General features: G+C 53.2%; 13 protein-coding genes across 13 annotated transcripts; 6 read left to right on the top strand and 7 right to left on the bottom strand.

The window, feature by feature from the left end:
* Positions 1 to 194: 194 nt before the first annotated feature.
* On the top strand, positions 195 to 1,307 carry J4E84_002368 (uncharacterized protein; the record flags this gene model as incomplete). The annotated part of the gene is made up of 1 exon (XM_049384993.1): positions 195 to 1,307. The coding sequence occupies one exon, from the start codon at positions 195 to 197 to the stop codon at positions 1,305 to 1,307; it is 1,113 nt and encodes a 370-aa protein (XP_049247016.1).
* A 314-nt stretch (positions 1,308 to 1,621) lies between these two features.
* Positions 1,622 to 2,650, top strand: J4E84_002367 (uncharacterized protein; the record flags this gene model as incomplete). The annotated part of the gene is made up of 1 exon (XM_049384992.1): positions 1,622 to 2,650. The coding sequence occupies one exon, from the start codon at positions 1,622 to 1,624 to the stop codon at positions 2,648 to 2,650; it is 1,029 nt and encodes a 342-aa protein (XP_049247015.1).
* A 927-nt stretch (positions 2,651 to 3,577) lies between these two features.
* On the bottom strand, positions 3,578 to 4,119 carry J4E84_002366 (uncharacterized protein; the record flags this gene model as incomplete). The annotated part of the gene is made up of 2 exons (XM_049384991.1): positions 3,578 to 3,592; positions 3,877 to 4,119. The coding sequence occupies 2 exons, from the start codon at positions 4,117 to 4,119 to the stop codon at positions 3,578 to 3,580; spliced, it is 258 nt and encodes an 85-aa protein (XP_049247014.1).
* A 1,585-nt stretch (positions 4,120 to 5,704) lies between these two features.
* YHM2 (Mitochondrial DNA replication protein yhm2) lies at positions 5,705 to 6,899 on the bottom strand (the record flags this gene model as incomplete). Its single annotated transcript, XM_049384990.1, has 6 exons — positions 5,705 to 5,759; positions 5,809 to 6,481; positions 6,532 to 6,628; positions 6,684 to 6,702; positions 6,762 to 6,786; positions 6,839 to 6,899. 6 exons carry the CDS (start codon positions 6,897 to 6,899, stop codon positions 5,705 to 5,707), a joined length of 930 nt encoding a protein of 309 aa, XP_049247013.1.
* Positions 6,900 to 7,731: 832 nt separating this feature from the next.
* Positions 7,732 to 9,248, bottom strand: J4E84_002364 (uncharacterized protein; the record flags this gene model as incomplete). The annotated part of the gene is made up of 3 exons (XM_049384989.1): positions 7,732 to 8,971; positions 9,027 to 9,091; positions 9,147 to 9,248. The coding sequence occupies 3 exons, from the start codon at positions 9,246 to 9,248 to the stop codon at positions 7,732 to 7,734; spliced, it is 1,407 nt and encodes a 468-aa protein (XP_049247012.1).
* Positions 9,249 to 10,417: 1,169 nt separating this feature from the next.
* J4E84_002363 (uncharacterized protein) lies at positions 10,418 to 12,677 on the top strand (the record flags this gene model as incomplete). The annotated part of the gene is made up of 5 exons (XM_049384988.1): positions 10,418 to 10,525; positions 10,604 to 10,949; positions 11,004 to 12,049; positions 12,098 to 12,302; positions 12,349 to 12,677. The coding sequence occupies 5 exons, from the start codon at positions 10,418 to 10,420 to the stop codon at positions 12,675 to 12,677; spliced, it is 2,034 nt and encodes a 677-aa protein (XP_049247011.1).
* Positions 12,678 to 13,479: 802 nt separating this feature from the next.
* Positions 13,480 to 15,549, bottom strand: J4E84_002362 (uncharacterized protein; the record flags this gene model as incomplete). The annotated part of the gene is made up of 2 exons (XM_049384987.1): positions 13,480 to 15,444; positions 15,502 to 15,549. 2 exons carry the CDS (start codon positions 15,547 to 15,549, stop codon positions 13,480 to 13,482), a joined length of 2,013 nt encoding a protein of 670 aa, XP_049247010.1.
* Positions 15,550 to 16,021: 472 nt separating this feature from the next.
* J4E84_002361 (uncharacterized protein) lies at positions 16,022 to 16,760 on the top strand (the record flags this gene model as incomplete). The annotated part of the gene is made up of 2 exons (XM_049384986.1): positions 16,022 to 16,083; positions 16,139 to 16,760. 2 exons carry the CDS (start codon positions 16,022 to 16,024, stop codon positions 16,758 to 16,760), a joined length of 684 nt encoding a protein of 227 aa, XP_049247009.1.
* Positions 16,761 to 17,347: 587 nt separating this feature from the next.
* On the top strand, positions 17,348 to 19,346 carry J4E84_002360 (uncharacterized protein; the record flags this gene model as incomplete). The annotated part of the gene is made up of 5 exons (XM_049384985.1): positions 17,348 to 17,590; positions 17,643 to 18,020; positions 18,082 to 18,847; positions 18,897 to 19,079; positions 19,150 to 19,346. 5 exons carry the CDS (start codon positions 17,348 to 17,350, stop codon positions 19,344 to 19,346), a joined length of 1,767 nt encoding a protein of 588 aa, XP_049247008.1.
* Positions 19,347 to 19,587: 241 nt separating this feature from the next.
* Positions 19,588 to 20,326, bottom strand: J4E84_002359 (uncharacterized protein; the record flags this gene model as incomplete). Its single annotated transcript, XM_049384984.1, has 2 exons — positions 19,588 to 20,168; positions 20,320 to 20,326. 2 exons carry the CDS (start codon positions 20,324 to 20,326, stop codon positions 19,588 to 19,590), a joined length of 588 nt encoding a protein of 195 aa, XP_049247007.1.
* A 256-nt stretch (positions 20,327 to 20,582) lies between these two features.
* On the bottom strand, positions 20,583 to 21,747 carry RFC4 (replication factor C subunit 4; the record flags this gene model as incomplete). Its single annotated transcript, XM_049384983.1, has 3 exons — positions 20,583 to 20,711; positions 20,759 to 21,602; positions 21,656 to 21,747. 3 exons carry the CDS (start codon positions 21,745 to 21,747, stop codon positions 20,583 to 20,585), a joined length of 1,065 nt encoding a protein of 354 aa, XP_049247006.1.
* A 1,289-nt stretch (positions 21,748 to 23,036) lies between these two features.
* Positions 23,037 to 24,566, top strand: J4E84_002357 (uncharacterized protein; the record flags this gene model as incomplete). The annotated part of the gene is made up of 2 exons (XM_049384982.1): positions 23,037 to 23,108; positions 23,214 to 24,566. 2 exons carry the CDS (start codon positions 23,037 to 23,039, stop codon positions 24,564 to 24,566), a joined length of 1,425 nt encoding a protein of 474 aa, XP_049247005.1.
* A 1,327-nt stretch (positions 24,567 to 25,893) lies between these two features.
* On the bottom strand, positions 25,894 to 26,790 carry J4E84_002356 (uncharacterized protein; the record flags this gene model as incomplete). Its single annotated transcript, XM_049384981.1, has 1 exon — positions 25,894 to 26,790. The coding sequence occupies one exon, from the start codon at positions 26,788 to 26,790 to the stop codon at positions 25,894 to 25,896; it is 897 nt and encodes a 298-aa protein (XP_049247004.1).
* Between the last annotated feature and the right edge of the window lie 318 nt (positions 26,791 to 27,108).

Raw genomic sequence — 27,108 nt, 5'->3', positions numbered from 1 at the left:
TCGTCGTCGTGTAAAGGCCGTCCTGTTGGTCTCAGTCAGCCACGCCCAACCATGGTACCACCGTCGCAACAAAATCCACTCTATATTGCTCTGTATGCTGCCCACAGCCGTCTCCAAACATTACTCATCCATCTTTTGGACTTACATCTCGATAATTACCTCTGCCCGAAAACAACCCGTGTCTACAATACAAGATGAAGCCCAACAAACAGGGTATTTATGGCTTCGTCAAGAACCGCGATGTGCAGCCACTGCTCAAGTCGGAACTTCGAGGCCTTGCTAGCATCCAAGACCGCCTTGCTGAAGCCACAGTGGTAGCATTCGATATAGAAGGAGTTCACCAGCGTGGTTCAGAGGCGAGTGAGCTTGGAGTCGCGGTACTACGACCTAGTTCAAAGCCACTTCGCTTCTTCTCGTCTATGTATCACTTCTACAATCAGAACGAGATCGAGGCATTTACCATTCGCATTCAAGAACGGCGATACGGGCCTGTTGTTGGGACCATGACCGACGAGACTAAGGAGACTGCTGGCGCAAGACTGTACAAGTTCTTGTCCTCCTTCCCAGGCGAACTTATATTGGTTGGTTTTGGCATGCAGAGGGAATTCAAATGGATCAGCGATGAGTATCCGGCCATCGCAGCACTGTTCACTTTTTGGTGCGATGTACAAGAGCTTGTCAGCGATTCCTACCAGAGCATAATCGCCGAACCCGACAAATTACTTCCTCGATATCGTCAGCCCAGTCTAGATCGAGTCATGAAAGCTCTGAAAATAATTGGATGGCGCTCCAGGCATCAGAAACATGGGGCCGCTGCCGATGCCGTCAAATTTCTGGCTGTTCTTTCCGCACTCTTTTCTGGAAGGGTTTTGCATGACCTACCCAAACCAAGCATTGGCCGCGTATCACGTCTCCCACACAAGAAGTATGATGAATATAGTGGGAAACGAAACGCGCGTATTACCGCGTGGGATGGAAGTAAACTGCCTTTGCAAACACCAAACGGTTTAGCGGATTTCTGCGCTCCCCATGATGGGTTACTTGCTGTGGGTCTCGATGCAATTGATGTAAACTTGGCAAGAGACAGAAAAATGATATGGTGGGTATCGTTTCTAACACAAGACGCGCTCGACGAGTTCATTGCCAAAGTGCATGGGTCGCTTTACGAGGGAGTGAAACTGTTCGTTACACCAATGGCTCCACCAAACAAGTATCTAGCCGCCAAAAGGTCGAATGAAATGCCTTGGAAACAGCCGAGAACCGTCAGTAGGTACGATGGCGATGATCTGATAGCAGCTTTCGAGTAAGTCAAGGAATCTACATCGACTCGGGTACACTCGGACTAACTTTTACAGTATACTTAGCACCGTAGGTGAATGTGAAGAAGAGGTACAAAACCAGCAATACGCGCCTATAATAGCGGCTTAAACTCTGGAGTCACATGTAACCGATGCGTTTGCTGCCTCGCGTACTGTCGCCGCAACTCGGGCAAACGCTCAGCTGGCTCCGCGACACGGACGCAAACAGCTCTGCCGTTGGCTGCCTACAGCCTTCCGGTTCTGATACCGCTCCAACACACAAGCACAACACTCACCAAAACTTGCAATCTTAACCGCGAAGGATGGCGCTCGAATCGCTGAAGAGGTCCTTCGGGACTATGATGAGTATTAAGAAGAAGAAAGAGCCATTCGAAGATTCTATCATGACAACCGACTCTCCCGGTCAAAGCTTTGGCAGCCTAGGCTCGAGCGCCATGTCTATTGACAGCGAAGACGCTCCGCAAGACAGCGGCGTCGACATCAACAGTCCACCAGTACCGCCTCCCAACACGCAGTCTGATCAGTATAACGACACCGACACTGTGGACCTACACACCAACCCCAACCCTATCAAGACTACAACAAAAACACCCCCCACTACCCCAACATTCACCGGCCTTCCTCCCGCCGTCCGCACACTAATCTGGTTCCACGCCGCTCCCGCCCCCCGAACCCGTTTCCTCGAACTCCACACCTACAACACCATCGACCACATCCCGCGCATCCGCTACATACCGCCACTCCCACCGCTCTTCTCCACCAACCAAGAAGCCAGAAACTTCAGTATCGCACTTGAAGGTGGAGAACTCGTTAATTTCACATCGGAGAACTTTACCGCATTATTCTCCTTTCACGGCCGGAAGATCGGCGGAGAAGAAAATGAGAAGAAGTTCTACTTCAACTTTGACAGGGATATCATATGGTTGAGTGCGAGATTCACAGCTGCTTGCAATACCACTGAGACGCTTCGTCTGCAAACGCTGTCTTCTATCCTGCCGCCGATCAGTCTATCCCATATTCAACGCCTCGTCATCTCGTACTCCGGCCTGGACTCGTATGCGCTTATTGGACCATATCTGCGTCCCTTTGCGCGTCTTGAGACGTTGTATCTATGTACGAACGATGCGCGCATCAAGGATAATGTGAAGAGGTTACTCAAGAAAGGTGTACCAGCTGATGGCGTGACGGCGGACAAACTGAAGAGCATGATTGAGCAGACTGAAGCTGATGAGACGGACGACGATGAGGAAAGCGAGGATTTGACAACGGAGAGGTTGGCGGTTAGAGCTAGCAGAAGGGTGCTGGAAGTGTATCTGAGGCTAGAAGAATAGCGGCCGTAATGTGAATTTGATTTGGCTCCACGAGGGCATTGGATGATACCCAGCGGGAAAGTACGTAGCATGTGCTCATACAATCGATACCAGAGACTCATACAAGCAAAAAACCGAACAAGCCTGGAGCCTACATTGACGTTAGGTCACCTACTTTTCATGTTTTCAAATTGATGTAGGCTGCAGACCTGTTTGAATTTCCCTAGGTTGAGGTGCTAAACGACCATATCACCCAAGCTTGGCGACTCGCCCATCCTCCGCTTTGACAACTCAAAGCTCAATACAGTATGATCCATGTAGTACATCAACAAGCGCCATCGGCGAGGCTGGAGGGAAAGCAAGCCCCGTTGATCCAGTACTTCGATATCTTCTGAAGGGTCAAACATGCCTGTATACCTGTGAGCCCTACGATACACGTGGAAGTAGTCATCATCATCATCATCTTACCTTGCATAGGCGCGACAGCTACACCAAGCAGCCGTTCGTTCGGCCCTCCCGCTATCTCCGTCTCATTGCCTGACCGAAACGGCAGAAGGTATTCAAGTTTGAAGCCATACCACGGCTCCCCAGTGTTCTTGTCTCTAGTATAGTACAGACTGAAGACGCCGACACGACCGGCCGGAGATCCGACTATGAAGATGCCCAGCTCGGGTATCTGGGAGAAGAAGCAGTGTCGGTCGCAAGACATGAGGGAGTCTACCCATCGCTCTGGATGTAGCGGTCGTCTTATCGCGACGATGGGCTTGAGAGGCACATTGAGTGATGTTGCGGAAAGGCCTTGGATGAGGAATATGTCCTCTTTGGTGAAGATTAAGAATGGGCCACCCATCGGTTCTGCGATGGGTCTCAAGTCATCAATCAGGCGATACGGCGCTCTGTTAGGGCTGCGCAATGTTCCGGGTCGAATGGAAGACAACAGCGTCTCACTTATACCAAACTGCGCTGTATGTTAGTCACCTAACGTGTCTTTAACTTCAAATATGAACGAAGAGGAGATTTGCTCCTCGTAATGCTGCACCTCATACAAGAAAAAATTCGAACAGGTCTGCAGACTACATAGACCCAAAACCATGCAAAGTAGGTGACCCAACATCAACGTAGGCTCCAGGATGTTCAGTTTTTCCCCAGGTTGGCGTGGCTATACCCTCTGGCTACGTTCTAATTGGATACAGCCGACAAGAGATTGCTTTATATGTTGCAAAAGGTACAGTAGAGACTACACTTACAGATTGAGCCAACTCCTCAAAGGTCATTCCGAGAAGCTGGTGATTCGGATCAATATCTTCTTCGTCGTTGTCTGTCTCGTTCGCTTCACTGACTACTTCGATTTCTTCGTCATCTGTACTGTCCTCTTCGTCGTCTGTGTCGGGATGGTATTGATGAGAGGTGGTTTCGGAAACTTTGAACCGTTTCTTCTGGTCGGAGATATCTAGGAAGTCGCTCGAGCTACATGTCGAACTCGCAGTCATGCCTTCATCTAACGGTAACTCGTATGCGGATCGCGTGTCCAGCGCTATAGTACCCCATGCCCCGTGGAGAACATTTTGCGCGCCCGGACAGTCGCACAGGAATCTGTGAGATATGTAACGAGGCGGCTTCGAGAGATCGCTTGCGCTGGCGCACCAGCCTAACTGGAATGTAGCCACCTCTTTCTTGGTGTACAAATCCCACATCGATGTCTTGCCATCAATGCAGCTGCTCAGAAGCCAGCGACCGGAGTCACCGTAGAATGATACTGCGGGAACATTGTTTGTCGCTTGAAGGGTAAAGATACTGTCCTCTCTTCTGCTGTGTGGGAAACCAGGGTTGGTACCGTGGTCTGGGGCTTCCAATTCGCTATCGGAAGCGAGCGCGAATGCGACTATCGTTATCTGATGAGTGTTCTGTTGAGGTTAGAGGAGTAGAGCGTGTGAGAAATCAAGGTTGTCATACCGCACTAATCGCGATCATACGACTCTTGCGCTGTACAGCCAAGCCCCATGCACTTCTACCGACATTGCAGTGGAGAAACACATGGACACCGTCCTCGTCAGCAGGCTCCTGCACGTTGGTGCGCCGTTCCAACGCTCGGTGTATCTCTCGAGTTCGATATATAATAACGTCCCCATCGTCGCAGGCCAGCATAAGCATCTCCTCGTTGCCGACATAATCGACCAAGATGCGACAGATAGAGTGAGGGTTCGACGGGTCAATTCCATACCCACGAGTGCCAGATTTTGGCGGATGTAACACAAGCTCAGGTTTATCAGATAAACCTTGGTCTGGAAAGCTTGGTTGATAGACATGAAGCTCATCGACAGAGGCAAGAAAGTAGAGATTATGTTGATGCGAAAGGCCCGTCAAGTCGCAACGCCAATCTCGCAAATCTGGAGGCGCGTCTCCATCGGCGAACTACCCTGGGTCAGCGGCAAAATCAGAGATTTGATTATCAATGAATCGGCAGATTCTGAATATGAAGTGTGTGACTGTTTGTTGCGCTTTGAGGCCACTTCAAGCTCTTGTCGTGCTCCCAGCAACCCAGTAGGCCGTGTTTAAGGATACAAGTAACTCACCCGTTTTTCTCCGCGATGATCACCCGTTGGTATACAGGCGATATGTGGGGACATGGTAGATACCGCATTCTTGCTCCAAAGGCGGTATTCAAAATGCGAAGTTTGTGTCGTGTGGTGGGCGAGAGAGAGAGCTGGTGGTGGTTGGTTATGACGTGAGCTAGCGCCATCCTACCTAGGTAGGCACCTGGCACCTAGGGCATGGTCGGAATTGTACCACATGCTAGTGCATTCACCACTGCCCAAGTATAATAGGAAGGAACGACCACGGAAAACATTTCACAATATACATGGTTTCTCACATGGAACGAGCGGTTGAAAATAAGCCTTAATGTCACGAGACTTTCAGTGTGTTGAGTATTATAATCTTATAGCGCTATGAACGTCATAGTCATATATGTCCCCCGTCATGCTTTCTCATCCCAAGACCACAGCTGATGCCAGACCACTTGCATAGATCATTGATAGAACATCAACCCCGTTAGATCCAGTATCCGAACGCCGTCTAATGCTTTGCGGTGACCTTGTCGCCAGTGAGCTTCTCAACAGCCTCCTTGGCACTAGAGATTCGTTAGCGAAGATTTGAAGAGCGGTATCGCTAAAACTTACACATCACCCAGAGCAACCATGCAGACCGTCTGCCAAACGCCAAGACCGATTCTAGGAGTAACGCCACGGTACAGACCCTTGATACCGTTGTTCGAGTAGATGTACTTGAACGCAGATGCAACATTCAGGTTCTTGGGGCGGTTGGGGTCAACAGTCTTGGACTGAAGCTCCACGCGGATAACCTCAATAGGCTGGTTCCACGCGCTCAAACCACCACCGAGAGCTGAAGCGGTGATCTTCTCAATCACGCTGAGCTTCTCGCCGTGCTGCTTGTCCATAACCTTGCGAATACCGGTTTCCGCAACACGAGACAGACCGAAGCGGGATCCCCAGTTGGTGACCTGGCGCACCGCGACGGCGTTGACACCACGGTTGATACCGCGGAGACCCTCCGCGCGCCAGATGCCCATGAATGTCTCGAGCGTACCCGGGGGCTTCGCACCGGTGGCTGCGACCTTGTGCTTTGTAATCTCGACCGTCTTCATGCAAGTGCAGAAACCCATGGTGGCATAGGCTTGAGCGAGACCACCCGTCATACCACCAGAGATACCGGCGAGAAAGTCGGGGGCGCCGAATGACTTGGCGTAGTATTCGGCTTCGGAAGCGACGAAGAGAAGGACGGCTCCTTTGGTGGAGGCTTCGATCCAGGCCCATGGAATGAGACCCTGGTAGACTGTACGATTGTTAGTGGGATTGTCTGGAAACTGTAGAGTGCATACTGACAGCCAAGAACACCTCCACGCGCCCAGATGCGACCAATGGCTCCCGAGAAGCCTTCAGACCTGTTGGCAGCCATGGTAGTCTTGACGACCTCCAACGGCTATCATCGGTCGTTAGTGTGCTTCCGGCGAAGTTTGTTGCCTGAAATTGCATACCTGTCCCAGAGTTGTCACTCTGTCATCTTCAGTCAGCTCCAATTGCTATCTTGGTGGTGAAGTGGGATGTTTACTTACTCAAACATGTTGAGACCAGCACCAACTGCGCCTACAGTCAGCACACATTCCCGCTCTCTATCAGCACGCAGACTCACGCAACAGATTGCTAAACTTGACCGGCTTCTTCTCGAGCGATGGCGGGCCGTTCCTCGCCATGCTGGGGACGCCCGTCGCAGGTGTGGAGCTCATTCTCTGGGATTCTCTTGTCGAAGATATGCGGCCTGACCAAGGCAAAAGGGTGCTCCGTCGCAAATGTGAGTAGTATCAAGTGTGTGAGCAAAGCGAGGAAAGGGATGCATAGAAAAACGGTATAAGCTTGCGAGGTGGTCTGTGTTGCTGGTTGACCGCCGTCCGGGCGCGCTATAATTGGGGTTGTCCCTGAGGCTATCGGCCGCTTGGCGGAAGGGCCATGTCCCGCAGCTGCTTCCCATCCGCGGCCATGTACCGGGCGAGGGGTCTAGCATTGCTTTTGCCTCCAAGTACTCTCCGAAAGTCACTTTCTCTATTACAAGTATGCTCGTGTTTGCTTTTGCGATTCCATGTACAGCTATGTAATACACCACCTGAACAGCGAATTGTTGGGTCGGATTGGCGTCGGGTCGCACTGGAGAGCTCAACGATCCGCATCGGTTCCCCATCGCTCAACGAAAGCTACCCACGCTCCGAATATCCCGGTTACTTATCTCACCGTTCGTTGCTTTTTTGCGCCGATGCGATTGGGCCAATCTCATACACCTGAAAATGGCCCGAAGGCACTCACGACGGCTTCATCGCAACAGACACATAGTATGAACTTCATGGAGCGTAGATTTCTGATCATCAAGACGTGAGAATACAGCAATTCGTTCACTAAAATGTAGTGATGTAGCGCCGTAACGCTCCCATTCCCTATCCTTACATTGCAATTCTACACAGGACAAGGTATCTCTGAATGTTAAACAAATTCCTCCACATTCTCCTGGCCGTAGAGCACGTTGCAGTAACGCGCTTACAACTTAGCACCAACCAACTTGGCGTAAGCCTCAGTGCTGAAAGACTTGGGCCTCTCGATGGGGGCACCGACGGCACGGTCAATGATGAGCTGGGGAAGGACACCGAGCGCGCGGGACACACCGAAGAGAACAGTGTAGTAGTTCTGCTCAGTGAGACCGTAGTACTGGAGGAGGACACCGGAGTGGGCGTCGACGTTGGGGTAGGGGTTCTTGGTCTTGCCGTGCTCGGTGAGAACACCGGGGGCAATCTTGTAGACCTGGCTGACGAGCTTGAACATTGGGTCGTCGGGAAGGTGCTTCTGGGCGAACTCGCGCTGGGAGACGTAGCGGGGGTCGGTCTTGCGGAGAACGGCGTGTCCGTAACCGGGAACGACTTGGCCAGCCTTGAGGGTGGACCACAGGTAGTCCTTGATGGCCTGGTCGCTGAGGTCGTTGCCGATAGCCTTCTTCATCTTCTGGAGCCAGACAAGGACTTCCTGGTTGGCCAGTCCGTGGAGAGGACCAGCAAGACCGTTCAGACCAGCAGCCAGGGACAGGTAAGGAGAGCTGAGAGCAGAACCAACCAAGTGGGTGGTGTGGGCGCTGACGTTTCCACCCTCGTGGTCGGTGTGGATGGTGAGGTACAGGCGCATCAGCTCAACGAAGTCCTTGTTCTCGGAGAAACCGAGCTGGTTGGCCAAGTTGAAGGAGTAGTCCTTGTCCTTCTGGATGGGAGCAACCTTGCCGTCCTTGTAGATGTTGCGGTAGATCTTGGCGGCGAGGGTGGGGAGCTTCGCGATGAGGTCCATGGCGTCCTCAAAGGTGTGCTCCCAGTACTGCGACTTGTGCATGCCCTTGGCGTAGGCCTTGGCGAAGTTGGACTCGTGCTCGAGAGCAGTGACGGCGAGAGAGAACTGGGCCATGGGGTGGAGGTCGCTAGGGCAGCGGTCGATAAGCTCCTCGACGAACTTGGGGACATCGGAGCGGGCAGCCCACTCAGCAGAGAGGTCGCGGACCTGCTGTTCGGAGGGGACCTCGCCGGTGAGGAGGAGCCAGAAGAGACCTTCGGGGAGAGGCTCCTGGCCGCCGGGGGCCTTGGGGAGGAGCTCCTGGCATTCGGGGATGGTCTTGCCGCGGAAACGGATGCCCTCCTCAGAGTCGAGGACGGATCCCTCCCAGACGAGCGACTTGATGCCACGGGCACCACCGTAGACCTGGTCGAGAGTGACCTCACCGACAACAGTGTTGCCGTGCTCCCTGGGATATGATGTCAGCGGTGCACTGGGGTGGGCGCGGGGCCGGCAGCACGTACTTGCGGAGCTTCTTGATCTTCTCGATCTCGCCGGGCAGCTTGTTGGCGAAGGTCTCCTTCAGCGACTGCAATTGGCCTGGTTAGCGCGCGTCCTAGCCTCTCGAGAGAAAAGTGGCATACCTGAGTCTTGCCGGTGGAGTAGCAGCGGAGGCCATTGAAGGCTGTGGTCCGCAGAGGGGCGGCGGCGCGGAGAGCGCTCGACAGTCGTAGAGCAGAAGCCATGGTAGTGATGTGTGAGGAAGGACAAGAGGGCGGGCGGATGGGGGGGAGTTAAAAGGCTTCGATCGGGACGATGCGAGAAAATATCGGTGGAGCTCGCACGGTCGTCATGGTCGCGCAACCTTGCAGCGAAAGGAATGCTACCCGCGCGGGCAACGTTCGGAAGTCCCTCAGTTCCGGTGCTGTGGAGGGCCAATGGAGTCGAGTGAAGCGTAGTCTCGCACGAGGCTTCTATTTGGCGGAAAGAACAATTCGTGCTGCCGGCATGTTCATGTTCATGTTCACTTTCACTTCTTCGCAGACAGGTACGCAGCCGCTACTGCCGGTTTCCGAGCATACAGGCCATAGTATGGAGTGCTAAGCTTGGGACGTGTAACAGGATATGCAATCGCCTCGGCACAGTCTTGGTGCTTGCTGGAGCGGGTAGAGAATACGTCAAAACGGCGGTGCTCGTATGCAAGGCACAGTCTCTGCTGTGGGCCACGCAGCTCTGAGGCCACATGTACAGAAAAGCTGAGCGATCGCTGGGTCAACAAATGCAGGGCTCCAGATGCTGCAAGCGTCGGGCCAGCCAGCCTGCCATGCCAGTCCTTGCCAGTCCGGGCTGGGGTGGATCGTCTCCATCATGCCGTCACGTGTCGGCGGCTAGCGCTGTTTTCTCAAACTCGGCACCAAGCACGCACCCAGCCATCCCTCTCTCTGTCTGGACTCATCACACGGGTCTTACTCACCTGCCGCTGCGCCCTTGACGTAGACCAGCCCCAACTCTGGCGACCTATTCCGCTGCTTCTTTGAACTCTGGCTCGCTGCGACGCTCGCACTTCGTAGTGAAGAAGACGCCTCGCGCATTCCAATCTCAGCGCGCCGTCGCATCCTAGATTGAATCGCACCACAGCTCGCTCCCTACACACCTCACCACACACGTCAGCGCAATCCCCACACTGCGCATTGCATCTCGCGCGCAGCTCGCTCAACTGCACCTTTCTTCTACAGTCATCCTACTACCTAGATCTGCCCGCTTCGGCTGTTTCTGGCGAGCTCGAGTAAAGTGCTTGCGCGTTTGCCATCTCGCTTCTCTCACCTCGCGCTCCACCCATAGCGCGCTGTTACCGACACTTCTTTTCCTTTCGCATCAAGTTTGACCTGGTCCGTTGAACCTAATCATGGCAGCCATGGAAGAACTAGGCACGCAATTGCAGTCATTACAGGCCCTCAAGCCGCCGGGAGTCACGCCCACCAAGATCAAGGCTATCACGCAGCTGTGCGTCGACAACATTCAGGTATGCCAGTCGCCAGGATCTCCTACACATCTTCCGTGCACATGGAACCTCGTACTAAGTATCTGCCTTCACTTATAGTCTCACTCCGTAATCGTCCAAAAGATCGCCCAGCAGCTCCAGAACAGCGTCGCCACACACAAGCTCGGAGTACTATACGTCGTAGATGCAGTCGCCCGCCAATGGGTTGAGAGGGCTAAGCAGGCTGGCCAGGCTGTGTCAAAGAATGCGGCGCAAGGAACCTATGCTTCGGGTGTGCAGATGATGCGAGACGTGCTTCCAGCCATGATGCACAATTTGATCCAATCAGCACCAGAGACACAAAAAGAGAAGATCTCGAAACTCCTAGACATTTGGGAGCGCGGTCAGACCTTTCCACAGGACATGCTCGCCGGCTTCAAGCAGCAGCTGAATGGAGGCCAAAACAGTAGGTCAAGACTCGTCTTTCAGGCGTCATTTAGCTAACCCGTAGTCAACGTAGATGCATCAGCACCTTCAGAGCCACCTAAGAGTAACGGCACAGTACCAGTATTCAACGGGCACACTAACCAACAGCCAACACCCCCTGTAGCTCTGCCACAACCTTCACAAGACCCGGGTGCTCTCTTCGCTGCGCTCGCTGGCGTCGGTCAGCAGAATGGGCAAACTAACCCTCCACCTGCAGCAGCTTCTGCGTTTCCTTTTCAACAAAACATGGTCCCGCCACCACCTCCTGGCTTCGTGCCTCCGCCACCTGCTGGAGCAATGGGGCAGCCTAACATGCCTGTTCCCCCCGCTGGTACGAATGAGATCGTGACTCAGATTCTAAAGGCTATGAGCGCTGGCTCCATCCAACCCGACCAAGCAATACAGGCACTGAACACGTTGGCTATGGCCCAGAATGGCGGAATGCCTATGCCACCAATGCAGCTCCCGGCTGTTGCGCAGACACCGCCGCAGGTTCAGCCTGCTGCGCAGAACGGTAACCAGGGAGACAGATATGACCTGAACGACAGTAGAATGCGCGACCGTAGCAGATCGCCCGACTATCAACGTCGACGATCGCCCGTGCCTAGATCTCCACCAAACCCAAATCGGCGGGAAAGTCCGACATATGGTACTTACGACCCCAATGCAGGTCCCGAGGGCAATGCACAACGCTTTGAGCGAGGTGAGCGCGGTCGTGGTCGTGGTAAACAGAGGGGTGGTCGTAATGATCGTAATGAGTATCGCCAGCGGTCACCGCCGCGACGACAGCCGAGCCCGCCTAGGGCAGCGTATGGCCAGTCGAAGTATATCGAGTGGGATGAAACTTTGCCGCGCGATCACATCAGAGTCCTCAGCCGTACATTATTCGTAGGTGGTGCTGGCGGAACTGAAGGTGAGATCCGGAGCATATTTGCTCGTTTTGGTAGAGTCCAAACTTGTATTGTCAACCAGGATAAGCGACACGCTTTCGTCAAGATGTTGACCCGTCCGGATGCCGTTGCCGCCAAGCAAGGTATGGACACCCTCCAGGATCCCGCTGCACAGTCCAAAGCACGCCAGGTAAGATAGTCGTTGCTGATGCCCACTTTCCCTTACTAACAGTATTAGACCCGATGGGGTGTCGGCTTTGGGCCCCGTGACTGCAGTGATTACACCACTGGCATTAGTGTAGTGCCCATCTCTCGTCTCACAGATGCTGATCGCAAGTGGGCTTTGACCGCTGAGCACGGTGGAACAGGTGGCCGGCCACTAGAGGGAGGTATGGTGATCGAGGAGCCAGACATCGAGATAGGTGCAGGTGTTTCCTCAAAGGGTATGTACATCCATCACTTGTTCGTGGCACGACTAACACAACCTAGCTATCAGTCGGCGTGTACCAACCGACGTACCTCGCGGAGGTCGTGGAGGCTTCGGCAACCGAGGTGACTTCAATGCACGTGGAGACCATGGCGGACGTGGCAACTTCAACCAACGAAATGACTTCAGTGAGCGTGCAGACTTCGGTCGCAACGAGTTCGCTGGTAACGGTGGTCGCGGTGGTTTTGACAACAATGGCCCGGTCAAGTTCCGCAAGCAAGATCATCGTCCCGTCAACGACCCACGTCACATCTCGCCCCGACCTGAACAAGGTGTTGCCGTCCCGCCTGCCGTTCCGGGCTTCGGATTCCAGCTTCCAGGTTTCTCATGACTCCCACAGGGGTAACTCGCCTCTCCCACAGCAGATGCGCCGTCCCCTCGATCTAAATTACTTTCCTGTACACAACAGTTTTTGATCGACTAGTCTCGACATGGCAGGTTTCCAATGCTGGTCTTTCCGGATTTCATCCTTTACATATACGTTATAGTCTTTCCTGAAATGGTGGTAAGGCACAATCGTGGTGGACAGTCTGCTTTATCTCGTCAAGAGCATTGCGAGGCGTTGTGGCTGCGAATGCGAGTCAGTCGATCCAGCACTGGCATACGTCAGGCAACGACGGGGTTCAAAAGGTTTTCGAGTCCGGTTAGTCAGATATACGATTACGGTGATTCTCAATCACGCTTCGGCGGCATATCTTTAGTACTACTTAGCTGCACTACCTGATCTGGCCTCATAATGAAAACTAAGATTTTATGATTTTTTTGACCAAATACCATTTGAAGAATCAACGAACCTGATGAGTAGGGGAGAAGTCGAGGCTCCGACGATAGCTGCACTCCGGCCAGATCACTGCAGGCGATGAAGTAACAAAGGCGCACAGTGGATACCAGGGCGAACCTTCTATTATTTGTGGTAATACAGCAATATCTCTTCGGAATGATTTTGTGGCTACAGCGCTGATGCGATAGATCGGTTCAAGCCAAGAAACCGAGTCCTGGCAACGAACCGATCTATCACATCAGCGCTGTACTCACAAAACCATCCCTTGTAAATAAATAGAACTTAACTATACAACACCACTAAGGTACCAAGTCCGTACAAGAGACCTACAGCCTCACTGTCAGGGATGATCCTATTTCCTCTTCGTGGCACCACTCTTCTTCTGACTCCCCGTCGCCTGAGCCTCCGCCTTCTCCTTCTGCACCTTCTCCAACTTCTCCTGATCAGGCACCTTCAAGCTCTTATCGCCACCCGGATGAGCAGCCAACGGCTTGTTAGCATCCTTCTCCTCGACCTCCTCCTCATCGCCACCCTGTCCAAACTCGTTGACACGGTTGTAATCAACCTTGTACTTCCACGTCTGGAATAAGTAAACGAAGAAGATGACATCGTCGCGGAGGGTAGCGAGGCGATGCAGAGTGGGCATCTTGATGGTGAAAGCAAACAGGTCGTCGATGAAGGTGTTGAGGAACTTGTATGTCATGGCGCGGCCGGGCATGTGGGCGACGGACTGGAGACGGTAGTTGATGTAGAGGGCGGGGACCATCATGAGGAAGCCGTAGGCGTAGACGGAACCGACGAGCGTGGTGATGATGAAGGAGTACCACGACTTGTGGGTTTCGTACATGAGCGAGTAGATGGCGTAGGCGATGAGGAGGGGCACGGCGACCATGTAGAGGTACCTGAATGCGACGGCGTCGTATTCTTCTGTCTTCTTTTCCGTGTCGGACAGGACGTGCTTGTCTTCGAATGCGATGGTGTAGGGGAGCAGGGAGCCAGGCATTGTTTGGCGGATGCGCACGTTGACCGACTTGGTGATCTTCCATGCTTCGATTGCCATGCCCATGCCCTGACCGAATAGGATCATGTAGGATGTGTTCTCGTTGTTGTCGATGAGGTAGAGGAAAATGATGGCTTGCATGAAAACGTTTGCGACGATGGTGCGGACTGAGGTTCCAATATTGTCCTTCTTCTTGCGCCAATGCTGGACGTCGTTCTTGAAAGCGAGCATCTCGAAGATCATGTGGAAGATGGACACGACCGCGGTAATGGCGAGGAGGTATGAGTTGCTGTCGATAAGGATTTCCTTGAACATCTCCATCTCAGAGCCATCGCCACCTCCGGGGGTAGATTGACCTGCAGCTGCGGCCCTAGCGTTTGCATTGAGGTTCTCGTCAACTGCGGCGAAGATGTTGTACTTCCAGTGTGCAAGGTTGTTGAGCTTGACGTTGAGCGGAAGGGTTGTGACAGTGTCATTCAGCTCAATCATGTGCTTCTTGAGTTGCCAGAAGGTGTTGGTGAATACGATGGGATAGTACCAGGTGTTCTGCCCACTTGCATCTCGTGCGCCGGTAGCCTCGAGTGTGATGAATCGCCTGGGACCGGGATGCATGGCGGCATACTGTAAAGTACCCGCGTCGGGAATCAGGGAGACGGTGAAGTTGGGATGGTAGTAGGAGGATACAATCTTTGGCGCGTTCTTCTCCTCTTCGCTTTCCACCTCGGCTCTTTCTGGCATATCGCTCAGCAAGTTTCTCGTCTTCGCGATCTTCTTCTTGGGCTGGTATTGGGACAATGGGCGGATGAAGTGGTAAGCCTTGCTGTGGTCGTAGCCGGGCTGCGTGGGATCGAGCACGCTGCCACTCTGCGCAACGTAGAAGTGAGCAAGCAGAGTAGCATTATGCTGCACTTCGCTTGGGACCTTGAACTCGGTATGGATTTCTCTGTTCTCCTTGTAGTCTCCAAACTTGAAGTTCTTCTCCTCGATCAACAGCGAGTCCTTGGGCATCGACTTGAGCGGGGGCATTGCGACGGACGAGGAGATGTACATGGCGATGTCCATCTCGGTGCCGGCAGGCCACATGGGCGCGACAGCATATGGGATGTGGCTGTACTGAGCACCAGGGTCAAGAGATTGTGGGCGCTGCTCCCATGCGGGAATCACGACATTGCCAGCTGGTTTGACGGCGGCGACGGAGCCAGTTTGCGCGGGATCGTTGGCGGCGGGGGCGGGTTTGGCAGTCTGGGGCATGAAGTACTTCATGCCCCCCTGAATGAGCAGGAACAGGCCCACGCTTTGCACAATGGACTTGACGAGCTATCAGGGAGCCGTCAGCTATCATCTCGGAGCAGAGGGGTCTTGTTCGCGACTTACACTCTTGCCCTCCTCGGGCGGCGCGGCGGCTGCTTGTGCCTCTGGCATGATGGCAACGTGCGGAACCTAGATTCCGGCTTGAGCAGCTTGTTAGGTGGAGAAGGAAGATGAACTCGCGATGAAGTCTGAACACATAATCTGGAGACTTCCCGAGGAATTGGCGGTTCCGCCGAGGGCCCGTGCCTGTCCCGCGTCAGGGTCTAGCCACATGGGCCTCGAGGTCCCGGCCCAGGTGGCGGTGACCTCATGCACCTCACCGAAATGCATACCTTTTGGAGCTTACCCTTCACCAAGGGATTGCAGCTATGGGTTGATGAGAATGCTGCGCAAAAGGTGCTGCCTAATATCATCTTGACGACCTTATAATGGGGCTACCGCTGCCTTAACCCCTCCTCCGTTGGAGAGGCTCCTCTCAAGCTTCTGTCGCCGCCCCTCCTCAACACGTCAATTGCATTTGACAGCCCGCGTTCCGACTCTAGTTCCCTCGTTCCGAGCATCTCTATCAACCATCCGAATAACCATGGCGGACAACAACGCAACAGCTAGCAATGGCTCTGCCAAGCAGCCCGTGGTTGCCGTATTGTATGTAGACAGGACGTCAACTGATTGATGGAGCGAATAGCTAACTGTGATACAGCTGCGGCGCTTCCAGTGGCACATCGCCAGTCCACATGGAGGCAGCGAGGCAACTTGCGCATGCTCTCCACAAGGCCAACACCAAGGTCGTATACGGCGGCGGCACTGTCGGCCTCATGGGCGAGGTAGCACGAACCCTCGTCTCGCTGTCGGGCCCCGACTCGGTCCACGGCATCATCCCCGGCGCCCTCACTCAACTCGAGCAGCACAGCGACCTTGCCAACCCTAACGGCCACTCAATCGACGCAGACAAATATGGACGCACTACTGTCGTCAAGGACATGCACACACGAAAGCAGATGATGGCTCAGGAAGTTGTCAAGGGTGGGCCAGGCGGCGGCTTCGTTGCTCTACCTGGTGGCTACGGAACATTTGAGGAGCTGATGGAGATTACCACCTGGAACCAGCTAGGCATCCACGACATGCCTGTCATCGTGTACAACGTGGACGGCTATTGGAGTGGTCTCATTGAGTGGGTCAAGAACGCTGTGACCAGCGGTTTCGTTGCGCCTACCAACGCTGGCATCATCTCTGAGGCTCTTAGCGCCGACGAAGTGATAACACATCTGAAGGAGTATCAGAGTGCGCCTGGACGCTTCAACTTGACCTGGGAGGAGCAGTAAAGGGTATGTGGTTCAAGGTTGCGGAAAGGCTCGATAACTCCACTCTTCAACCCCAAAAAATGGTTCAAGGCACATAGGTGCTAGATGATTAGACAGAATCTCACAGGTGGACTCTGTGTTAGTAAACACATTCATGTAGATTAATGAGACTAGACTACAAATCAAAAGGTCAAAGAATCGTTCCCGTACTGAACAAGTGAGCGTATCCGAACACTCTGGCCGCATATGGTGATCTCACCCGACAATCCCTACAAGCTGACGACATGTTCTGCAAAAGCTTTGCCGGCCCGAGCAACTTATCTTCAGCAATAAACATCGCGGAGCGAGGCTGGTGAGATTACATGCTTTAAAGAGCATGGTACCGGTGCTGTACGGAATGCCTAAGCCCGTTGAGGCAGGAGCGAAACCATGTCCGACGCGCGAGCCCATTTCATTCGACAACCCCGCCAAAAGTCAAGATAGTGACCTCAACGCGCGTATAATGACAAGCTTTGACAAGCCTTTTCCAAGACTGCTTAAATACGCTAGGGTAAGTTGCTCTCACACTCTTCTCACTGCTCTTGCGCCATTTGTCTGCAGCTCTCAGCATGTTTACCAAGTCGGTAGTCACGCCTTTGTTGGCGCTTTCAAGCCTCGCCCTACAGGCTGCTGCTGTCTCTCAGAAGCAGTGGACTAAGAGGAGCGACCACTTGTACTTGCCGAAAGAGACTAGCGACTACAAGACCGCGACTGCTCCGAACAATGTCACTATTCGGTACAAGAACCCTGGTATCTGCGAGACTACCCCCGGCGTGGACAGCTACTCTGGATATGTCGATTTGACGCCTGATGTGTGTATCAAACTCACCCATACATACAAGCGCTCTTTCTAATGCGATATAGGTCCATGTGTTCTTCTGGTTCTTCGAATCTCGTAACGACCCAGCATCGGACCCGTTTACCTTGTGGTTGAACGGAGGTCCGGGATCTGACTCGCTGATCGGTTTATTCGAAGAGAACGGACCTTGCATGATCGATGACAACCTCACTGCGGTGTACAACCCGTACAGCTGGAACAATGTCTCGAACATGCTGTACATCTCGCAACCTGTCGGAACTGGTTTCAGCTACCAGAAGCAAGGTGTCGGAAGCTTCAATTCGTTCTCCGAAGACTTCCACTACAACTCTAGCGAATGGCCCGCTACTGGTCGATGGCCTCTGCTCGAACCGCTGAACACTGGTACTATTGATACTACGGATCTTGCCGCTGTTGCTGTGTGGGTGAGTAGAAATCTGTCATTGAATGCGTTTGACCTGCGCTAATCACGTTCGATGCATCCAGCACGTTTTCCAAGCCCTCCTGGCCACCATCCCCAAGTTTGATGCCAAGCTTGGAGATCTGGATGCTGCGAGAGACTTCAACCTCTTCACTGAGTCGTACGGTGGTCACTATGGCCCAGCATTCTTCAGCTACTTCTACAACCAGAACCTGAAGATCGAGAACGGAAGCATGCCCGGATACCCACTCAACTTCAACTCGCTCGGCATAATCAACGGCATCATTGACGAGGCCATCCAAGCCGAGCATTACCCCGAGTTCGCTGTTAACAACACTTACGGCATCAAGGCGTATAACGACACCGTTTACTCGTACGCCAAGTTTGCGAACAACATGTACAACGGATGTCTCTACCAGATCGCCCTCTGCCGAGCCGCCGCCGAAGGCAACACCACCTACTACCACGCCGATGCAAAGATCACCGAAGCCGAGCTAACACCAGGCGAGATGCAGATCTGCAACGAAGCAGCAGACATGTGCCGTGACAACGTCGAATCTCCGTACTACTATTACTCAGGCCGCGGCGTCTACGATATCCGTCACACGTACGAGGACCCGACACCCCCCTCTAACTACGGCGATTACTTGAACCTTGCAGAAATCCAGGACGCCCTAGGCGTTACCCTCAACTACTCTGGTAGCAATGGCATCTACTATGCTTTCCAGAACACGGGAGACTTCATCTACCCCAACTTCAGGCTCGATCTGGAGTACCTGCTGAGCCAGGATGTGCGTGTTAGTCTGGCGTATGGCGATGCTGACTACATCTGTAAGTCCTTTGATACCTACCGGTCATTCGATATTTCTAACACATTCAGGCAACTGGTTTGGTGGTGAAGCCATCAGTCTTGCGATGGAGTACACTCACAGCGACGAGTTCCGTGCCGCAGGTTACGCGCCTATGATGGTTGATGGTACGGAATACGGCGAGGTACGCCAGTATGGCAACTTTAGCTTTGCGCGCGTCTACGAGGCCGGTCATGAGATTCCTTATTATCAGCGTAAGTCTTCTTGCTACAGACATTCCAGCCAGTCTGGGCAGACGACGGGCTTTGCTAACTCGACTTGTAGCTGTTGCCGCGTTGGCATACTTCAACCGTACTCTGTACCACTACGATATCGCGACTGGCGAGGAGAAGGTCACTGCCAACTTGACATCATCTGGCCCTGCGAATGCAACTCACACGCAATCATTCGTGCCGATTACGTCGTCCATCATTCAGGCCTTCCCTTCGCCTATCTATCCTGCGACGACATCGGCGTACTAAGTAGTGCTGTCGTCACCGAGGCCAATGTAGCCTTAGTGTTCAGTGCGTTAGGCTACATCAAAGTGGTGTGCATTACTATCACGAATGAAAAGAGACTATGAATCAACTATGCCTAGTATGCTTGAAGACTAGTGATGCGTCCATGGCTTATTCCTAGTACAAAAGAATCCATCATATCTTGCCCTCCCCCGGCTGTTCCCCTCCATCGAAGAGACTTCACAAGGGTCGCTCGCCACGCTCATCAACGCTGCCTACAGATCTCAGCCTTGAACTCCTCATCATCTTTCCGCCAACCGATCCCAGTATCCTCACTACCAGGTCCCTTCCAGAAAATGCTACCATCAGCATCATCGCGAATGGCCTCGATGATCCTATCCTGGTGGTCGTCCTGCATCGTCGCCAACAGCGCCAGCTGCACCAACGACAAGTGCCTTCGTACATCGTAATCGGGGTCGTGCTCGTCAGGCTTGAACGTGTTGAGATCGATGCCGAAGTCCCCTCGTAGAATGCTTTGGTATGTGCGCTCGATCATGGCGTCTGTCACGGGTGCGTTTTTGGGCGTATATGTACCTAGAGCTTCCTTGGGGAACTTGTCGGTTTGACCTGGTGGGGTGATCTTTGCGATGTCGATGGTCGAGTTACGTGTGGTGTCGATGGGGGGAGGTCGCCTCATCTCTTTGGGGGTATGGGCGATCGAGAGTGGAGATTTGTCGAGGTCAGGAATGGTTCTTATCACATCAAACGTGACCGAGGGGATAGCTGATGAGGATTGGTCAGGAGCGGTTGGGGTTTCCTTCACATCAGACATGGTCGATGTGATAGCTGGGGAGGATTGGTCAGCAGGAGTGGGGTTTTCTTGCATTTCAGACATGGTCGTGGGATGGATAATGAGTTGTAGATCCTGACTGTAGTAAGTCATCAATGTGAGTTCCTGTGCCTGCTGATATGTAGTAAAGAAGTTTGCTGAAAACACAGAACATGATACACGTTTGTGCAAACGATGCGTGGAACAATTTGTCGAGGCCTCGCAATATTTAGGCATCGACGCCGAGTGTGGTTAGAGGCCTTTCGTAGCAAAATAAGTCACAGGGAATCGGAGCGGATAGACAAACAGAACTTCGATGTCAAGGTCGTCAAACAGCGTTTGCACCAGGATATGCCTGTACAGGCCTACATACGCCAGATGTGAACGCCAAACTCCATGCTAAATGTTGCAGATGCTTCGAGGGAACGTTTTCATTTCGACGTAGGGAGTGCGAACAGCTGAGGCTGCATATTGATCTTGCACAAGCGCGCAATACAGCCAGACAATTGCAGAAGGGTTTGTACGCCTTCAAGAATGCGCATATGGGTAAAGCCAATTTCCTGGTTGCTGTTAGCCTCTGTAAAAACCGCCCGTTGCGAAGCCTCACCTTAATGAATTCCAGTTTTGCGTGCTCACTCAGCGTGTCAATCGTCTTTGTAACTTTGAACATTGTGCTGATGATGTCGTGACACGAGTATCCCAGATCCCACAGCTCTTTCAGTGATGTCAGAGCATCGTCGATACGCTGCTCATGGCACGCCTTGATCATGGCCTGCACCTTGATGGGATGCGGGCTGTCGACCACCCTAAACACATTATCGCCATTGACGAAACCGAAACCGGCAAATGTCGACTGTAGGTTGTTGATGGCTTGTCGCATATCTCCCTCCGCCGAGAAGACTAGTGCCGCGATTCCGTCATCTGAGTACTTCACGTCCTCGGCTTCGCAGATCTGCATGACGCGGCGCACGACTTGCGCATCGGTAAGGCGGGCGTATCGGAGGATGGCGCACCTCGATTGTAGCGGCTCGATGATCTTGTTCGACTGGTTGCAAGCGAATGCAAATCGAGTTGTTGCACTGTATATCTCCATTGTCCTCCTCAGAGCCTGTTGTGCACCGCTGGTCATGCTGTCCGCTTCGTCGAGGATGACCAGCTTCTGCCTACCCGGGGGAAGTGTGACTTTCTTCTGCGCAAAGCCCTTTATCCTGTTGCGAACGACGTCTATACCACGTTCGTCTGAGGCGTTGAGTTCGAGGACAGCCTCCTTGTAGGCGTCACCGAGGAGTTGGCGTGCGAGACAGAGGATGGACGTGGTTTTGCCGATACCAGGCATACCGGAGATGATCATATGGGGCATGTTACCATCTTTGGCGATGATCTTGAGGCGCTCAATTGTCTCGGTGTTGCCAACGACATCATCGAGGTAGACGGGACGGTATTTCTCTACCCTGGGACAATGTTAGTCGAAGTAAGCTGGCGAAGGCCACGAGCGGTGAATTACCATGGTAGCTCGTAGTTTGCACCGCCGGCCGCATTGGGATTGGGTTTGACGCCATTGCTGGCGGCGGCTTTGGAGGACTCGGCTTTTGACATTTGGGCTGTGGTGGTTGACTTGGAGGGGTGACGCGAAACACGCGATGCTCTGCAAACGCGCTTTCACGGGTCATCCGTCTTGGGACTAGTGCTCACGTGAGCCGGGCACGATCGACGCGCAGCCGCGGCAGCGAAATATCATGCCCTTGGCGCTAAAGATAGATTCGTCCGACGCGACGTCACCTGCGTAGCACGATAGATCAGATCGGGATTTTTTCTCCAGATCACACACTGGCGTCGGTACGGATCGAGGCTATGTTCTTGCACATATCCTCCTGCACGCCTGTACAACGCGAAGTACGAAATGATCCTCTCGAGGGATCTTCAGTTAGCATGCCAGATGGGCTTTCAGGTACCGACCGATGCTGCAGGTCCTGAGGTTTCAGCCCCAAACGTCTTTTTCGAGAGGCGCAGTCATCGAGCATCGGGCGCCTGAAGAAATCACCCGATCGCTCCTCAGTCGCTAACATACGGGCTATTTGCATTGCTTTAGTAGCTTGCGACATGGCGACGGCGTCAAGACACTGGGATCCTGGTGGTTGACAGGGTGACGTATGCGGCTGACGGAAGCGGTCCGCAACCTACCAAGTCCACGCACGTCAGCGAGCTATTGTGTAGAAGCAGCTCCAGACGTTCGCTGATGAGGTTGTGAATGCTGTATGTCCTTCCTAATGTTGGCCTCGTCGGCGCAGCCTTGGAGCGCGAACAAGGCGCAGGCGGCGCACGGCGGCAAGGGATGCCAGCGTCGGCACCAAGCGCTTGGCTTTGCGATACAAACGAATCGTCTCGTAATCGAGGCAACGCCACGCCCTGCGGATCCCCCAGCAAGGCACACACAAGCCCCGTTGGCTGGCGATTTTAGGCCCGGAAATGGCGGCGGCTGCCCATGCTTGTTACGTGGGCAGGTGCACTAAAGGGCCACAGAATCCGTTACAGGTCCAGACTTGACCTCATCATACGCGTCGTCATCACAAGGCTCGAACGCCCCCTGCGCCGACTAAAGCCTCGCGCCTGCGCCTCTACTTCGCATCGACTGTATTCCTAGTCACAGCTCGTTTGTTTCTGCTTTGTCGCTATTATTCCCTTGTCATCCTCTACTCGCACTGTGCTTGGACAGCGCTCCGCTTTTTGCGACTTCAATTGCAATCTCAAACACAAGGCCATTGCCGCCCTCACCCAACTCCGACCACTCGTGCGTCAGGTTTTACCAAGCCACACCAGGGATCCTTTCACTTCCGTGGTATACATCGATCGCACATCCCTAGGATCCTCTTCTCAGAAACCACATCATGAAGTACTCGACGTTCTTGGCGGCGCAATTGGCGTCGTCGGCTGTAGCAGTGAGGCTTGCACCGCGAGAGGTAAGTGCCACTCTTGGCACCCCAGATTCACTGCGAAGCGAATCCTCCCGCAGCGCCTCGTGCGCATCACCAGAGCTTTGTCGAATGCGATGCTGACTTTTTCAGAACCCAAGAGTAGTGCGCCTGGATACCCAGCGCCGAAATGTCAACCCCGTCGCACACGACCAGCTACGGAGACGGCAAAACGTTGTCCAGCAGACGCTTGACAACCTCGAGACACTCTACTTCGCCAACGCCAGCTTAGGCACCCCCGAACAGAACTTCCGCCTCCACATCGATACCGGCAGCAGCGATCTCTGGGTCAACTCAGTGAACTCGAATCTGTGTAGTCAAGGGGGCAACCAGTGCGGCGAATCGGGCACATACAACGCGAACGACTCTTCGACATATAACTACGTCAACGGCGCATTCAACATTTCATACGTGGATGGGTCAGGCGCATCGGGAGACTACGCAACAGATAACTTCCGCCTCGGCGGCCAGACAGTAGAAGACCTGCAGTTCGGTATCGGCTACGTGTCGAGCTCACCGGAGGGTATCCTCGGAATTGGCTACACCATCAACGAAGTTGCCGTAGGACGCGCCGGATTAGAACCATACCCCAACTTGCCTCAAAAGCTAAAGGACGACGGTACTATCAACTCAAACGCATACTCGCTATGGCTGAACGACCTGGATGCGTCGACCGGAAGCATTCTCTTTGGAGGCGTAGACACCGACAAGTACTCGGGTGAACTACAGACGCTACCAATTATCCCAGAGCGTGGACAATATGCCGAATTCATCATCGCTCTAACTGGTATGGGGCAGAACGGCGAGAACGGTTCTATCTTCAACGATTCCAACGTACCGGTCCTGCTTGACTCAGGGTCCTCCTTGATGTATCTTCCCGATAATGTCGCGAGCGCTCTGTACCAGACCTTCGGCGCCCAGTACCGTCCTTCGCAGGGCGCAGCCACTGTCGACTGCGACCTTGCGAATCAGGAAGGCTCGCTTGAATTCAACTTCTCCGGTGTCACGATCTCTGTCCCACTCAACGAGCTTGTCATAGTTGCTGCCGTTAGTCGTGGACAGCCGGTGTGCATACTTGGCATTGGGCCCGCGGGCTCCTCTGTCGCCGTTCTCGGCGATACTTTCCTACGATCCGCATACGTTGTCTACGACCTTGAGAACAACGAAATTTCCCTTGCCCAGACAAATTTCAACGCCACCTCAGAGAACGTTCAGGAGATTCAAGAAGGCTCTGACGGCGTACCCAACGCTACAGGTGTTCCCAACGCAGTGTCTACTGCAGCTGTCGGCACTGGCGGACCCAGAATCGATGGTCCTAACATAACCGGCGGCGGTGGAATCATAACATCTACCGGCGCTGCCATGCCGGCCGCAACTGCAAACCCATGGGTTGGCGGTGCTGCGGTCGCTGGTGCGGGCATCCTCATGGGCTTCAACGGCTTCTGATGTGTGGACTACAATTTTCCTAATACCTGTCCAGCGTAATGACTTTTTCTATAATGCATACGTGCATCGTTGGCGTTATCAAGAGTGGCATGGATTACAACCTCTCGGTTAAGGGTTTTGCATATTCACCAACCTACCTGGAAGTAGGTCTGTTGCTTACATAGAAGCATAGCATTATCATGAATCTTTAACGTCTATTGCATCTCTCACAAAATCGCTTCTGGTTAGTGACGGTGAAAACCGATGTCGCGTTTGACTAGATGGTGACGACACCCGGGGCCTGACAGGACGCGTAGCGCCTGCCGCGTAATAGCTTGAACGCCTGGAATCACTAAGTCGCAAGTCGCGCATCATCACATGCATGAACACTTTTTACTCATCATGCCGCCATTCGGTATTTCCGCCAATAGCTGAAAATGTCTACGTACAACCGCCTTCATGCTGTAAGCTCCATACGCGTTCCCTTCGGCTTCAACTCCAACCGAGACTACATCCCAAAGAGGTCGTCACTTTGACGCACTTCCTCCGCCTACTCATTCGCATCATCTCACTGCTTAGGTTAGAAATCTCGCCACTCTTCAATGTCAAGATGGTTGGTCGACTACGTACCTGTTCCCTCAGACGAGTCTTCCGCTTCCGAAATATGATCTAGTGGATGTGGATGATGTACCAGCGCATTTCTAATTGGAGGTTCGAAAGGCAACGGCTCTGATATTTAGTCAGTATTCGGACGTCTCTGGAGCTCGATGCCATCTCTCGGGAGCGTCTGGTTCGTTGCGGAGGGTGCAGCGTTGGAGGTCTGTTGTGATGAATTCGCCGCTGGAAGAAGCTGTGTCGCGCCGTCAGCGGGTTGTGTATGAGACGTACTTGCAACGTTGCTGTTTTGCTGTCCTTGTGAAGTTCGTTGGGTGCACCGCCAGTGAACGTAAGTGTAAAGCCGTACTACTGCGTCGCGTAGGGTGTTCCGTAGCCAGGGGAAGAACCTTGGCCTGTAGCGGTGTAGTGCCGCGATGGCAGCAACGAGGACGAGGAGGACTGAGGGGATGAATATCTGGAAGAACATCTTGTTGAGCATAGTTCCTTACCGTTAGAGTGGTGTGGGATTTGTCTCGCCATGGAGAGTCTGGAAGAGAGTGATTATAACAGTCTGATCGATTGCTTGATGAAAACTCTCCAATGTTTGCTTCAACGAAAGGGTGTTCTGGAGACTACGAAAACGCTTGAGGGGTATGTAAGATGAATGAACGAGCTGGACAATCGTAACATGAAGAACATTATATGAGTAAGGAAAGAATTCCACAGATCTGATCATCATCCGCCCCTCTTCTCACACTGCATCATTCGTACCCTTACCATCGTACTTGTGCTGCTTGGCTTGTCGGAGTTGTACCACATCCTCATGGTCATTTACGTTGCCTCTCTTGTCTTTCTTGAGATACCTGCCAATGTATCCCCTCTCACCCCAAAGATGAAAAGGATCGACCAAGCCCTTCACTACTCCTCGCTTATTCCTCTTCTTCTCTGCTCTAGCCGTCTCTAACTCTGCGTCGCTCATATCCCAGAACTGTGTCTTCTTATCTCTCCCCTTGGCCAGGCCCCAAAGATCGAATGGATCGAAGAAGGTAATGATCCACGGCCTGTCATCACCCCAGCCTGGTCCTTTCCGTTCAGTCACGCCATCGCGAGCTAAGAACACAGAGTTGGAAGGAGGTAGTCGTTTACCCGGATGCCACAGATTGAGTAAAACGGTGTTGAGAAACATAATGACAGCTTCGAAGATCCAGAAGTAGATTTCATTCTGATATATGGAGGACTCCCAGCCGAGGATGTATTCTACGAGGCGATATATGCAGCGTATGGTTACGATACTCGCACTCACGTACATGACGTACAGTACGACGCGTAGATCTTGCTTCAGTACTCCGGCTTTGTTGGCACGTCGATGGAATTGTGCAGCGAGCAGACCAAAGGCGCCGAAGAGTGTTGCTTGGAGACAGAGAGAGGCGGTGACAAGATCCGAGCCGAGTTGCCGTTCTGCATCGGTTGAGCTGGAGTTGGCCATACGCCATGCTCCTTGTCCGATAAGGATTTCGCACACGCCGTCAAGGCCTATGAAGGTTGTTGCGACGCGACCTGGGTGAAGAGGTGCCAGGTAGGGTATGTAGTAGAGTAATCTTGACAGTATGAAGTAGTTGATGAGCGCGTATACCGGCGGCCCAGACATGATAAGAACGGTCGAAGCTATGAGGTAGGCTAGATTGTTAGTGTCGTATGCGCCTGCGAGACGCACTGCGAAGCCGCTGATCATCAGAAGAGCGGCCCACGGCAGGAGGACTGTTGTTCGCCATGATTTGTGCTTGCTGTGGGATATCAGTAGTGCACAACTGCGACTATCGAGGTGTTTACACTGTTTGCCACGCATGGAGCGCACCGGAGATGGAGAAGAGGATGATGAATACTATGGGTGCGGCTTTGTTTGGTGCATAGTACCAGATGCTGCCAGGCGAGTAGTCTCCCATTCCCATCTTGAGAACGACGAATA

This window comes from Alternaria hordeiaustralica (genome assembly GCF_023758085.1).
Source record: "Alternaria hordeiaustralica strain BMP 2776 chromosome Unknown scaffold_3, whole genome shotgun sequence".
In the NCBI taxonomy this organism is placed as follows: Eukaryota; Fungi; Ascomycota; class Dothideomycetes; order Pleosporales; family Pleosporaceae; genus Alternaria; species Alternaria hordeiaustralica.
Note: the sequence above shows the minus strand (reverse complement) of the source record. Positions and strands in the feature narration are given on the sequence as shown.